Source organism: Ruditapes philippinarum, unplaced genomic scaffold (genome assembly GCF_026571515.1).
Source record: "Ruditapes philippinarum isolate M1 unplaced genomic scaffold, ASM2657151v2 ctg744_1_1_1_1, whole genome shotgun sequence".
NCBI classification, from domain to species: domain Eukaryota; kingdom Metazoa; phylum Mollusca; class Bivalvia; order Venerida; family Veneridae; genus Ruditapes; species Ruditapes philippinarum.
In genome coordinates, this window is record NW_026862771.1 from 124390 (window position 1) to 139216 (window position 14827).

Genomic DNA, 14827 nt, shown 5'->3' on the forward strand with positions numbered 1-14827 from the left:
AAAACAAAGTTGTTCGTTATATTCATGGTTATTCCTCTAGAAAATCATTGAAAGTTATTGATTTTAGCAGTATTGGGTGGTTTAATATAGAAAATAGAGTCATACAGTTAAGACTCAATCATGTACACAAAATATTTAATAAAAAGTGTCCTTCTTATATGTATGATAACTTTTCTTTAAAGTCTGATGTTCATTGTTATAATAGTAGAAACAGTGTAGGGAACTTTCATATACCCCATATGTTAATAGTTTTACAAAAAGTACATTTTTTTACCAGGGTATTAGGGATTTTATTTTTTATTAGTTTTAGAGATAATTGTTTTAATCAATATAGTATGTTTATATAAATGTATCTTGTGATTGGTTTTGTGATATATATAAATAGATATCTTTCATTGGTGTAATAACTAGTCATATTCATAGTATTATTCCTGCAAATATGTGATATATGTAATTAACATAATGTGCAATAGAAATTAATATTATTTGATCTTAGAAATTTAACATCAGTCCAGTATATCATCTCTAAGTATGGACCTGAATGCCAGTTCTCAAGAAAATATATTCTTTACCATCAAAGGACCCCATTGGAAATAAGTTCTCTTTTTTATATTGAACTTTCATGGGTTATCCTGTGTAGTGTGTTTGTGTTCAGTGATGTTTTTTCCTGTATTTTACAGCCGAATAAAGGCTGTTTCCCCTAGCTCAAAATAGGTATATTTTCCCCTTAAAAGGCCAATTTTTCCCCTGAAATGCCCTGTGCACTTTTTTACCAGAAACATGACTCGACAGCATCTGACTTATTATATCAGCTAGAAGACAGAAAGCTGTCCCTATAGCCTCTGATTTGTACTATGCATGTTAAATTGAATTGAAATTGAAAATTTTATTGAATGTGTGGGTAAATTCCATTCTCACTTGTTGGAATTTGATTTTCCCCATTTCTGATTTATCGCGCTATAATTTCCCCTTCAGAAAGCCACAGGTTGTTTTGAAAATTGGAAAAAAAATCACTGGTGTTTGTTTACCCTCGCCACCAGAAAGAGACCATATGGGCGAGCATATACTTCATTTATAATCATTAAAAAAATGGGGATCTGATGTTTATTATACTTGTTATTATATCTGTACATGTGTTTATGTGCATACCATATCCCCCATGACAGGGTTGTCTCTACGTACAACCTCTGCCATGGGAGGGAGATGGGGCAATCCCATACTAAGTTTGAGAAATCTAAAATTTATTGATTAAAAGCACTTAATTTAAAATCGGCCAAGACGTTTATATAGATTACCGTCTTTTATAACAGGACTAATATTTATTTAATCTAACTAAAATTTTTTAGAAATTTACCTATAATTGTAGAGTTCGCATACTTATGTGCGAGAAGGCATGTCAGGAACGTTTTCTGACCATTTCAATGTGGGCTGACTGTTGTTTATGTTGGTTTCTATTTACCGTATGTATAAACCGTATACATTGGGATGCATATAATTAATTACATGTTTGTAATTAGCAGAGTTTGTTTTAAATTTTGTAAATTTTGTAAGTTCTACCGAACACCCGCTTTATAAAGTTAATTTTGATTGGTTTAGAGAGGATTGCCTCCTTTGTCCTCATTGGTCTAAAATTTCTTCTATCTGAATAAGGAGGTCAATCCGATTTTCTTGAAAATTCTGCAAGTTTTTGTGTTGACCTATTTCGACAAGTTTGTCGCGCGGACTGGATAGAAATTTTGCGGGTGCCCGTTGCATCCAATGTATACGTGTTTTTACCAACTTTATTTCAAAATTAAAACAAATATGATAATTAAAATGTGGTGGAAACGGCCTTATCTATTTATCACTGTCTCATGGTCTATAAATTATTATGCATCTAGATATCACACATAATAATTGATCTTCTATTACTTAAACAATTCATAGAAGAATAAGAAAAAATCTAAGTCCCAAATATGGCTAATAATAATAACTTGGTTACCCATAATGTGATGAGATAGTCTTTATGTAACATATTTAAGAAAATCTCATGCTTGAGTGAACCTGTGATAAACGTGTTACTCCTGTGTAGTATATATTGTCTTGAAGTCAACAAGATCTTTGATTTAATTATGAATGTAAAGTTATTATTTTTCAATTAATTACTGATTACTGTGTTAAAAACAATGTGATAGATATATCTGTGATAAATTGTCTTAATTTGTTTTGTAATATGACATATATATATATACACAAATAAATCAATCAATTGAAATTTTTGTTAAAAGTGAAAATTGAAAGTCATCAAATTGTTCTGAATCTTACCATACTGTTACATTTATTCATATAATAAGTAACCTTATCCATTTTTACCTGCGGTTTTGAATTTTAATGCAACTTCTACTATTTTCTTAGTTCATGTCTGTAAATTTACAGATTAAAAAATCTGTAAAATTATGGATCGTCCAAAAATTTACAGACTGTCCATAAATATCATGAAATCCTAGACCTGAAAAAGAGAGATATATTCACTAACAGAAACTTCTCGAATGAAGTTAAAAACTTCCAAGGGTCATTAACACTATAAATAGGGCTATACGAATTGTCCTGATGAAATGACAAATCAAACAATCTTTGAAATTAAATTAAATCACGTACTTATCGAAACCCAAAAACTAAACTTTGCCGGTATACTCCTTCTTGAAGAGTACCTACTGCTATCGTCCGTAGTTTCCGTCCCTTGCCGTATATATATTTAAAATTGCTTTGCCATTCCCTCAATTATTCACTATACTGTATACACAGTATACTTAAAATTTATAACAAAAATATGTCATTTTAAACAAATGAAAACCATGAATGTTCGAATTCGGACAATTCAACTCATATTGTATTCAGTTGTATCACGGATTTGTAATATAAATCCGTGGTTGTATTAATTTTATTAACATATTTGTTCTCGAATTTAAGCAGAATACACCAAAAATTAAGAATGTATTATAATATAATTACTGTCATTTTTGACCGACCTAATGAAAAGGGACGATAAATGTACATTGTTAATAATAGCATCTGCATTGGTGATCAATTAAGTTCTATTAAGTTAATATCAAAAGTCGGAGAGAAATAATTAATATTGCGGTGAAACATACATAATTTTAATGCATTTGAAAGTATATACGCTTTCATTCGAGACCACATTCAATCTCGGGAGAAATTTTACAAAATTTAATTCATGGAAACTGTTCATATGCAAGGTTAATTTCACTGTATTTCTTCTAATTGCCCCTTTAACAAGTTTTAAAATACCACACAGAAATCACTTGTTGGAGATTTCGTCACAGATATATATCAATTTAATTTCTGATTTCATGAATTGAAGTACATGCACACAATCAAAACTCTGAAAATGGTTACATTAAAACAGAAACGTTAAAATAGTCTTATAAGTCTTTGACAATGCATTCTCTAACCAAAATGAAGCCATTTAACTAAAATAAAAAATATTAGAATGCCAGTAGTTTAATTTACCTTTGCACACAATTACTTTTTTTCAAAGTTGGCTTCAACGAAAACCTTTTTTTCAGTTTCTGGACTTTTAAGTTCCCCGGATATTTTTAATGTCGTGCCCACGACTTATTAAATAAGCGAACCACAATTAAGTGTCTGTGAAGAAATATTTAATTTGATTGCCATAAGAGAAAAAATCACTACAAGAATAATTATAAGCGCAATAAATGTCTTAATGAATAAATCTTGTAATCTTCTGGTGCATACGTACTTCATTAAAAAATAGAGTATAAATTAAATAATACTCACCACACACTTAAATAAGGACGCATCAAAATAAAGAAATAAATGTCAATATTTTATTATCCACGTTTATATTCTATACATTTATATGCAGTTGTCATTCTTAACTTTTTGTTTATCAGAGCAATATGTAAATGAAGTATAATTATATGATCTATAGAAACATTTAAAACTTTATCTAGATCTTTATTAGATTCCGCCAGCACAGTGTCGTGCATATTTATGTATGATAGGTTGTTTACATTTATGTATGATAGGTTGTTTACAAACAATGTTTTAGATATTTATGCAATAAGATTTGGACTGTTGTTGCATTTATATAGCAATTTTTGACATTTTCTGTAATTAAAAAGATTTTAGTAAGAATTCTAACTCTTTTAATTACCTAAGTCCCTGTTGCCCTGCTAAAACTATCTGTGAATAAAAAGAAACGAAACAAATAATCTCATTTTAGTTTTGTAGTCCTTGAAACTGTTTAATTTTTCGTGAATATTGAGTTCTTCACATTTACATGATTTCAGTTGTATTTGTTCAGTTTTGTTATTTAACACAAAATGCTAGTAACTCAAATCTTTAATACAGGAAAGTAGTGCATCTGAAATGGATTTTGACAGTTGCATAATCATACTGACCATTTCATTTTTGTTTATTTTATTACATGTATTATTTTTTTTGTAAATAATTTGTTTGTTATTGTATGAGTCTACATACATGTATTGCATCATAATTATTGTTGATACGATGGAATATTACACGTTGTAATCAGGTAACACAAATTGTTTATTCTTCATTATTTCATCCCTGATTCGTCAATTGATATTTTTTGTTTTTCAATTCCCTATTTCATACTTTATATTCCCTTATAAATATAGATTTTTATTCCCCCCTTCCCATTTAGTAATTAATGAAGCTTCACCGAGGTCCAAAAACCTATTCTTATAGGTATCAACTGCAAAAACGGCAAAAGGCAAAAATATGATGTAGAAATATACTCGATTTTAAACTGAAAATCGATTTTCTTGTGCAATTCTTTGTCCCATTTAAGCACGCTTTTCATTTTGGAGTAATTCTGCACAATTAAAATGATCATTCTGGAAGAAGGGAGATTGTTTTCTCATAAGTTGTTGGTCCAGGCCTTTAATGAATTGTTCACAAATCTCCAAAACAAAGAAGAAAATAGTAACATTTTTCAATCATTTTATGTGGAAAAATCTTAGTGGATACTCATTGGCTGAACAATAATCTGAACAATCTTTTTATTCTGTTGTTTTTATGGCAATTTGTACAGTCATAGTGAATTAATATTTGTATGGATGTCAAAATACTTCTTTGTTTACATTTTGCTACTTTTATGACAAATTATTTCATAGTTAGCGCTGTTTTGTTCAGTTAACAAGAATTTAACATGCTCTAAAACCATCATTTGAATGTTATGAAAATCATGTTTACCATTTCTAAAGAAGTAAATAATTATTTATTTCCGAGGCATAATGTTATAACACTTTGCTACGTGTTGTCCATACCATTATTCACCAGTTAATTATATCCCCTTTTAGTATTCGTTTTCCCGTACGTCTTCGTTTCATTCAGTTTGAACTACTAATACGAAAGAAAGAAAAGGTGAAGTGAATATTCAACACGTTAATAATTGAAACAATAACGAGTGAGTGTGTCATCATTGCCCCGGGGTTAGCAAAACTTGACCAGTAAAGTAGTTCGTTGATGTAATTATTCTTCTGTCTCCTCAGCCGTCATCATCCTCACGTTTAGTTTTATTTACTAATGCATGCGTTATGTTTTCAAAGAAATTACACGTTCGTGGTTATTCAGTGTGAAAGAAATCTACAAAAAGGAAATCATAAACTTGAGTGCGCGACTTTAAAAATTAAAACACCTTAGTGAAGAAGAGAATGGAATTATTTTTGGTGTAATTGGAACTTGTGAAATATCAAAGAATTCATACATGCATATGGTAGTTCGACTTATTTCGTCGATTTCCGTGTTTTCTTATATCAAGTGACAGTCGACATGATCCGGGGCCACAATAAAATCTTGTTACCACAAAATTTTATAAATAAATTGAAAGTACAAACACCAACTGATACGAGGTGTTGTTGGATGGGGTGCATGGATACTTGGACGTGATGACATAGTTTCATCACAGGTGTGTGCTCGACTAAATCACGGAACATAACGAAGTTAACCGATGTTAAATGAGCTATTTTGGTAGGTGGAATATTTGAACTATTTAAAGTGATGTACAGTGATTCTTCACGTACACCAATGTTGTTCACTAAATAACGCATTATTAAATTGTATTTCCTTCACGTAACTTGTATACAAAATTTGGTGTTCCAGTCCAATTGATAAACAGAGAAAGTTAGTGATTAGCAAAATGACCTTAATAAATGAGACAATTAATTAATCATGTAACTTATATAAGGTAGAATTTTATATAACATCATTGTACAAACTAGCTATCATGCTTTAACTGGATTTTTGTGAACACATTAAATAAAAAAAAAAGAAAAATAAGGATTGAATAAAATTTATCAACATCATATGCGAAATATGCTCGAAAAATGTGAGTAGTATAGTAGCTACAGTAGTAGTAGTAGTAGTATTTTCATATCATTTTTTTACCGTCAGTATCGTATTCACATGTAATTTTGTAATAAAGATAATTATAAGCTCTTTTTAAAAAATGAACAATGTTCATAGCACAAGAAATTAATTACACAGACATGATCAGTTTTTATTAGTTTATCATTAGGTTTGAATTGTATGACTATAAATTGTAATATTGAATAAAAAATGTTGTACATGTATTATGTTTCATTATTAGGTAATTTTTTAAACTTATCATGTGTCTTAAAATTGAAAATTTTACCTATATTTACCTGTATAATGTTTTTACAATACAGAAAGTTATTATATTTATTTAAGGAAATTCTAGTTGCCACAGTTCTGTTGTTTTCACGTTGAGTAAATGATAGTAAATGTACCAATTAACTACATACCTTGATTAAATATAACTGAAACAAAGATAAATTTAAAAGGGGAAAACGGATCACTTAAAATATTTCAATTAGGATATTGTTTTAAAGACTCATTTTACCTCAGCTACTTAATTATATCACAAATTATTTCACATTGATCGCTACTTTCTTCAGACACCAAGCATCTTGCATTCTCTAAAACCATTATTTAAACATTATGAAATATATATGTTTGTCCTTTTTAAAGAAGTAAATATTTATGAACGTTCCTTTCATTTATTTTAGATGAATAATGAGCGACTTTGCAGGAAATTCTGCTAAACTTGCTATAGAGAGCATAAGAAACTCGCAGCTACGACAACATTATATTGAAATTGCTGAAACGACTGCGGAGACTATATTTCACGAATCAAAACATGCAGAAGTTTTGTCACCATGCCAACGACTTGATGTATGGAAAGGAGCAGCAAAGAAAGCTTCGAAATTACGGAATATCTTAATGGAAGAGACTAGGGGTAAAATAAGTCCAACAGCGTTGGCATTTTCTAAACTGCTGAAAAATAAGGCGCCAAAATTTTCAGACATCATTGCAAGATACTCTTACAGAACTTTTGGAAAATATGAAGATGCTGAAAGTCTTCCAGATTTAACGGAATCGCGTCAAATACGAGTATTTCAGGAGATTGTTAAAGCGTCTGGGAGAACAAATAACAAAATTAATATTGTGAGTAAAGTGATAGCATATTTCAGCGTGATTTCCTTGATATTGACGTTTGCATTTATTCTAAACGGAACTGTGATCTCAGAAAACCCACTAACTTACATCGTGCATTGTGTGATAACGTTCAAATTAGGCCTAGTAGGTGCGTACCTAGGTTCTAAACTAGGTTCTTTGGGTGGCTATTATTTGGAACTAAAGCACATCTATGTTTTCATACTGTCGTTATGCGGAGGTCTTTGTATTGGCACGGCCTCGGCGGTCTTTGGAGATATTTCTATTACATATGTTACAACATATTTTCATGATAATATATGAAAAAATATAAACATATGTTGTTTTTTTAATCTAGTTATAAGGATGTATAAAGGCAATAAAAGGTCTGTATCTATTATTAGACAAAAGGTGGAATGCCTCACTATGAAAGGAACATAAAATTATTCGTTTAAACTATTGATATGGTAACTAGCATACATACAATCGGGAACTTTCTAAATTTATTGCAAACAAATATTATCAAAAGTTATTTCAGCAGCTAGGTTCATGCATTTATGCAAGATGACACATTCGTGGAGATTAAGCATGAAAAAATAACAAAGGGCAATAACTTCAAATAATGAAATGGGATTTTCCATTCTTGTCAACAACATTAATTCTAACAGTGACCTGTCCTCCAATGATGATGAAAATTACATAGCTGTATGAGTTTTCGTCTGAACACAAATATGCAGGAAAAGGAACAAAAGACAATTGCTGAATGAATTGAAGAGCTATTAAACTTGTTCAATGCATTCCTCCTATAGATGAGATCTATACCCCTATATAAAATATTAAGTTGATATTTCAAACACTTGTTAAGGTATAATCTGGATGAAAATAACAAATGGCAAGAACTCAATAGTTATTAGAAAGAGAATCATCATTCTTAAGCACTGCACTCCTTAATTATGTTTGTCCACCTTCAAGTTTCAAGGTGATATCTCAAATACTTCTTAGACATGCTCCGAACAAAAATTAAGCTTGAAACTTTACAAAGGGAAATAACTAAAAAAATATGAAAAGTAGTGTTATACTGCTAGGGCAATGCAATATTCTATGAAATTTCATGTTGATATCTCACGCTCCGTACAAAAATAAGCAAAATAAACAAAATAAAAATAAAACAATAACTAAGAGTAATAAATCAAAGATTATAATTGTAAATTTATCTGTCTTGTGTACTGCACTCCTTTATGAGATCTTTCCACTTTAAAAGTTTTCAAATTGATATCCCAAACACTTTTCGAGTTATAATCCAGACAAAATGCATGAAAGTGACAAAAAATATGATTGGTAGAATTAGCATTCCTGCGCATTGCATTCCTCTTAAATGACAACTCCATGTATTTACCTATTTCAAAAAGTTAATAAGTTTTTGCATTGCACTCCCCCTGAATGAGATTTATCTACCTATGAAATTTAAAATACTTTTCGAGATATTATCCAGAAAAAAATGAAAATAATAATACATGTAATAGAAATAATAATAACAAAGGGCAATAACTCAAGGACCACAATTAGAAATAAGGGAGAATCGGTTCGTGAATTTTTGTATTCATGCATATATGCATCATGCATGCTTTGTGATATACTGAAATAAGTCTATTTATCTAACAATAAAGGGCAGAGTAATCATTCTTGTGCACTTTTCTTAATAAGTTCTATCTACATATGACGTTTCCAGTTGATATCTCAAATAAATCTTTATTTACGTTCCGCACAAAAACGTGGGGCGGAAGGAACAGAGACTTTTTCCATATCTCCAAATATATTTTGATTAGAATTACTGGACTTACAAGGAATGTTGATGTTAACGTGGGTGGTCTGTGAAAACAGGAATTAAATAATAGTGTGTTACGATAACGGGATCACAACTTACTTTTAGAAATATAGGTAAAGAGGACTTTCTCCACATAAGTTTAAACTCTATTATGTTAAATAGTATGACAAACAAAGTCATAAATCACAAAAAAGTTCTCGGTACATAAAAGATGGATCACACACTGTAATGATTTGATTCATCCACGATCATGTCCTGAAATAATTGTTGACAATAAAACATTCCAAAGAGTGAACGTTTACTTATGATTTAAAAGCTTGTTTATCAATAAGTTCATTATGCAAGTGCTGTAATTACATGTTTTGTTTTGACTGGAGAAGAAACATTAACACGGTTAATAATGCTTCCCGAACTTTTGGTTGAGACAACGAGTTTTTGCGTATTTAATATAGCTAGGTAGTTCTTGTCCGAAATTCGTTTTTTAGATGTTTAAACTTGGCATATTTAAAGAGTATATTATATTGTTTTAACAGCGATTGCTTCATACACTCCCTGACATGATTGGTGAATGGATTTGAGCGTCTGGCACTATCAATGCTTGTCTATCACTATGGTACTGTTCTATTATGTCTCCTGATACAATATCAGAGGCTCAGAGCTCTCTCATCCCCTTACTAGGTGTACTTCGTTGAGAGGAGATAATTACCTTTAAGGCAGCACGACCACGTTGTATTTAGTTTGTTGTCGATGCCCCGATGACTCAAGCTTAAAGGAATTGCTCTACAAAGTAGGCAGGGACGACGAGGAAAGTTACCAGGGTGCGTGACCTCATAGTACGTGTAGACGGCTTGAACGACAACGCCTTTTGGTGGCAACAACAGCCCTTATCATAGCTGCCTCACCTTACGATTTTTGTCTTGGATTACTGTTTGGCCGATGTAGTAACCTACCTTCGACTCTAAATCTACACTCTGTGGAAATTACATGGTCACTTTTCGTTTCAAAATTTACATTTGACATGTCCTGGGTTCGATAGCGAAATATACTTTTATAAATTATAAGCTTTAACGGGCGGGCGTACTCTCGTGACATAGACTAACTGAAGTAAACACTAACCTACAATCTTAGTGTTATTTAGTTACAAGTGGTTACAATTAATTTCTTAATCAGTTCACTCTTTGTCTTCCCTTATATTTCAAAAGTCTTAAACTTTATCTACTGCGATCTATGAGAAGCACATGATAAACATATTCGGGAGGGAATCTAAAATGCATTTCGGGTTACTCTCCCATTAACATTTTGCAGATTTACGAGAGGTGAAATATGTAAAACGTTTCATTTGCAAAACACACCATTTGAATTTTCCAGGGAGGTATTGTTTTACATTTTCTGGGGCTCGTTATTATAGTAATGGTTGCGATTTTCATCTCTACATTAGGAAAATCTTTACATAACCTTGCTATATATCAAGTTTGATTACATTATCTCATTTTCCTACCTTTAGCTGCTGATCAAAAGCCATTTTTCTATTTTAGTAAAAGTGACCTTGGCACTAGGATGACCAAAAGCAATCACAAATGAGGTCTTAACATAAGCATGCTAATAACCAAGTTTGAGTACAAAATCTCATTCCTAACTGTAAGTCATTGTCCGAAAATCATACAACCAACCCACTGACCCAGAAACTCACTCCTATATTATCCCGTTTACTTTGTTTGTGGAGGTATATAAATCATCTAAATCTACATAAAGATCATACAGTATTACATCATGAAACATTGTAAAATGATCAGATTTAAAAGTCACTATTTTTGTCAAGCTGATTAGAGGGAAAGGAGTATAAAATATATGTACCATCAAGAGCTATCCAAACTCTAAAAACAAAGTGTTAATGAGGCATAATTTTGAAGGAAAATAAACTGCTCAGCGAAATCTACCTTTGGTGGTAAACAAGTGTTTCAAGTTGGAAATGAGTATCTGCGATGGGTTTTGGGAAAATTATAGTAGATAATTAAGCAAAATAAACTATTCTCTTGTTGTTGTTTCTTTTTTTAAAACTGACAAGTAACCATGCCTAAACTTAATCCAAATGTAAGGTCATCTTAAAATTAAGATCAAATTAAACAGTTTTTGCAACATAATTGCAGGTATACAGAAAATTTTCAGTAACCCCCCACACTCCTCTTTTTATCCACCGTTTAGACCATACATTTAGGTTCAACACCTGCCTCTGGGAATAGTGGTGACTGTGTTATATATTTCTAATGACTCAGCACTTTAAGAACAGTCAGACAGTAAAACTCCCAGTACAAAATCTCATCAACTTTAGATTATCAGCTATATAGATTTTTGACAGGTTATTTGACGCGATATAAATTTTTTTTGGCAATATAACCAGAGCCATTATGGCAAGGGTTATATTGCAAACAACCATTTATATACAGCCATATAACATGTCATAAATATTTATACAAATTTATAATACAGCAAGCATCATTTTTTAGAGAAAAAGGTGAGATTTATTCATAAATCGACAGCAGTCGTGTGTATAAAACTTAATAAAACTGCACAATTGTAACGTCGCTTTTTATGGGATAATCGTGATGTTTATATAGTTTTATATACAAGGCTGCTGTCAATTTATAAAGAAATCTCCCTTTATTACTCTAAAAAATGATGCTTGCTGTATTACAAATTTGTTATAAATATTTCTGACAGGTTATATGGCTGTATATAAGCAGTTGTTTGAAATATAACCCTCGTCTAGCGACTCGGGTTATATTTACAAACAACTGTTTGTATAGAACCATATAACAAGTCAAAAATCTTTATAACTAATAATATGAACGTCATGATTATCCAATAAAAACCCATGTTACAAATGTGCAGTATTATAAGTATGGATATACTATAAACCATTGGGGAGTAAATAATCACAATCATGTATAATGGCCTGTTTTTTATTTATTTAATTATTAATTTTCCCACAAAATTTCTAAAATGCATACTAGTATAAAATACACACAAAGATAAAAAAAATAGTTAAACATAAACTTCTACATATTTTTATATGTATAAAATAAAACTGCAGATTCATTTTTAATAAAAGATTTGTTCAATTTAGTTCATATATTTCAAGTAACAAAAATGTAATTTAAGCCAATAAAATTTCTCAATTATATTAACGTATGGTTTACAAACCATTAAATCACTTTTATATTTATATTGACATTTTTCATTTACTGTTTATTAGAAAGTCACAAATGTCTGACAGAATTACTTCCCTTTGTCTTCTTAGACACCATTTGCATTGAAATGAACAACATATGACAAGATAAGATAAAACAGCTTTGTTGTGTATAAACAAAAAGAAAACAATACATTACTCCAGCTACAACTAATTTTATAGATTACATTATAAAAATTCACATGTTATTTTTGTGGGGTTATATATGGAATGTACATATAACATAATATAAATGAATACAAAGAAATATTTTAATGCTTGAGAAATTTGTGATATTTCAATTTCAATAAAATGGTTCTAAAATATGTATTCAATTAGCAAAAAAAAAAATCCATAAAAAGTAACATATCTGTTAATTTTTTGTTTGCGTAACTCACATAATATATAACTCAAAAACAACAGGGAGGGGAAAATTATAAATAAAAGCTTTGAAACAGTCATATGATTTGAACTATTAGTAATTAATACAATTTGAAACAAAGTTTTAAAAAAAAGTTAATTCTTTTTATAAAATAAAGTATGAACCTATGCTGTTATATTTTTAACATAGATTCATGAATTATAATACTATCATTGAAAATATAGGAAGGGGTCCTGTTTTTGCCTTATAATATTTTTAACTGATTACTATTTAAATTCTTGTGCAAATTTCATAAATAGAGGATATTGAATGAGTGTAAGTTCAATACTGAATTTATTGCACGAGTTGAATAAAAATATATTATGCGAGCCTCTGGCGAGCATAATATTATTTTATTCAACGAGTGCAATAAATTCAGTAATGAACTTACACGAATTAAATATTCTATTTATCACATACCCAAAATATAGACCGTTTAAAGTGAAATAAGAGTCATTTTTCATTGACGCGCCTATAGTATAACGCTAGCATTTAGCGCGTCTTTACACTATGTTTGTATAACGCTAATGACGTCACGTCAAAATATATGCACGGCCGTGCAATACCATATTTACGGAGTCGCAAAATCGGCACGGGTGTGTGATAAAAGATAAATACAAAAATGTGAAATATATTCGTTTAATATTACATGAAACCCTTTTCTATTTTCCATTAGAAATTATACAAGTTTCAGAAACAAGATTGCATTTGAGAAAAATGCTATGCCACCACATGGTTCAAATTTCATAGCTGTACATCAAAGGACAAGAAAGTAGGTCACATCATCAAAATCTAGGTTAAAGTTCAATTTTACAACTAAAACTGTGCACATGGTCAAAATGTCATTGCTGTGCATCAAAGGACAAGAAAGTAGGTCACTGTCCCCTTGGGCAAGGCATAATTTTGACCCAAGGGTTTAATAACAATCTTGATACCGGTCCACCAAACAACATTTCAAGTCAAATATCTAAGCTATAGCTTTCTCCCATTCAGAAAACATTTGTTTTATTTTCTGTTTTTACTACGTGTACATAATGAGAATCACTGCCCCCGGGCAGGGCCAATTTTTGACATTTGAACAACTTTGGTAGAGGACCTATAGATGATATTATATATCAAACATCAAAGCTCTATGCCTTGAACCTTCAGACAATTTTTTTTTCACTATATGTACATAATGAAAATCAATGACCCCCTGGGGCCGAACCAATTTTGACCCAAGGGCTATAATTTGAACAATCTTGCTAGAGGTTTACAACACAATGTTTCATGCAAAATATCTAACCTCTAGCATTTGTCAATTGCTAGAAGAAGTTTTTACTATATACATATAAGGAAAACCAATGACCCCTGGGGCGGGGCCAATTTTGACCCCAGGGCTATAATTTGAACAATCTGGGTAGAGGTCTACCAGACAATGCCTTTTGCAAAATATCTAAGCTCTAGGCCTTTTGGGTCTTTACAAGAAGGTGTTTTAAGTTTTTACTATATGTACATATAGCGAAAATCAATGACCCCGGGGCGGGGCCGATTTTGACCCAAGGGCTATAATTTGAACAATCTTGGTAAGGGTCTACCAGAAAATGCCTTATGCAAAATATCTAAGCTCTAGGCCTTTTGGGTCTTTACAAGAAGATTTTTTTAATTTATTCTTATAATTCCTTTTGGTTGCCATGGCAACCAGATTTCTGCATGGAATGAAATTCTTTGAACAACTTTGGAAGCCCTTCACCCAAGGAACAATCCTGCCAAGTTTGGTTTAAATTGGACTAGTGGTTTTTCACAAGAAGATTTTTTAAGTTCACTATATAATCTATATAACACACACACAAACACACACACAAACACACAC

At 30.9% G+C, this 14827-nt stretch overlaps 2 protein-coding genes across 3 annotated transcripts in view; one reads left to right on the top strand and one right to left on the bottom strand.

The window, feature by feature from the left end:
* LOC132720156 (aladin-like) overlaps positions 1–5943 on the bottom strand; it is a 52883-nt gene extending 46940 nt beyond the window's left edge. The window contains exon 1 of the mRNA XM_060704198.1: positions 5892–5943. Coding sequence (XP_060560181.1) covers positions 5892–5943 — 52 coding nt within the window. The remainder of the gene's footprint in view (positions 1–5891) is intronic.
* Positions 5586–8637, top strand: LOC132720138 (uncharacterized). Of its 2 annotated transcripts, none has more exons than XM_060704168.1 (2): positions 5586–6018; positions 7077–8637. In XM_060704168.1, the coding sequence occupies exon 2, from the start codon at positions 7084–7086 to the stop codon at positions 7825–7827; it is 744 nt and encodes a 247-aa protein (XP_060560151.1). In that variant the 5' UTR covers positions 5586–6018; positions 7077–7083; the 3' UTR covers positions 7828–8637. The 2 variants fall into 2 exon arrangements, with proteins under 2 accessions (XP_060560151.1, XP_060560152.1); XM_060704169.1 differs by lacking the exon at positions 5586–6018 and adding an exon at positions 6050–6376.
* Positions 8638–14827: the final 6190 nt, after the last annotated feature.

Coding starts and splice junctions, on each gene's coding strand:
- LOC132720138 (XM_060704168.1), top strand. CDS start 7,084: ATGAGCGACTTTGCAGGAAATTCTGCTAAACTTGCTATAGAGAGCATA.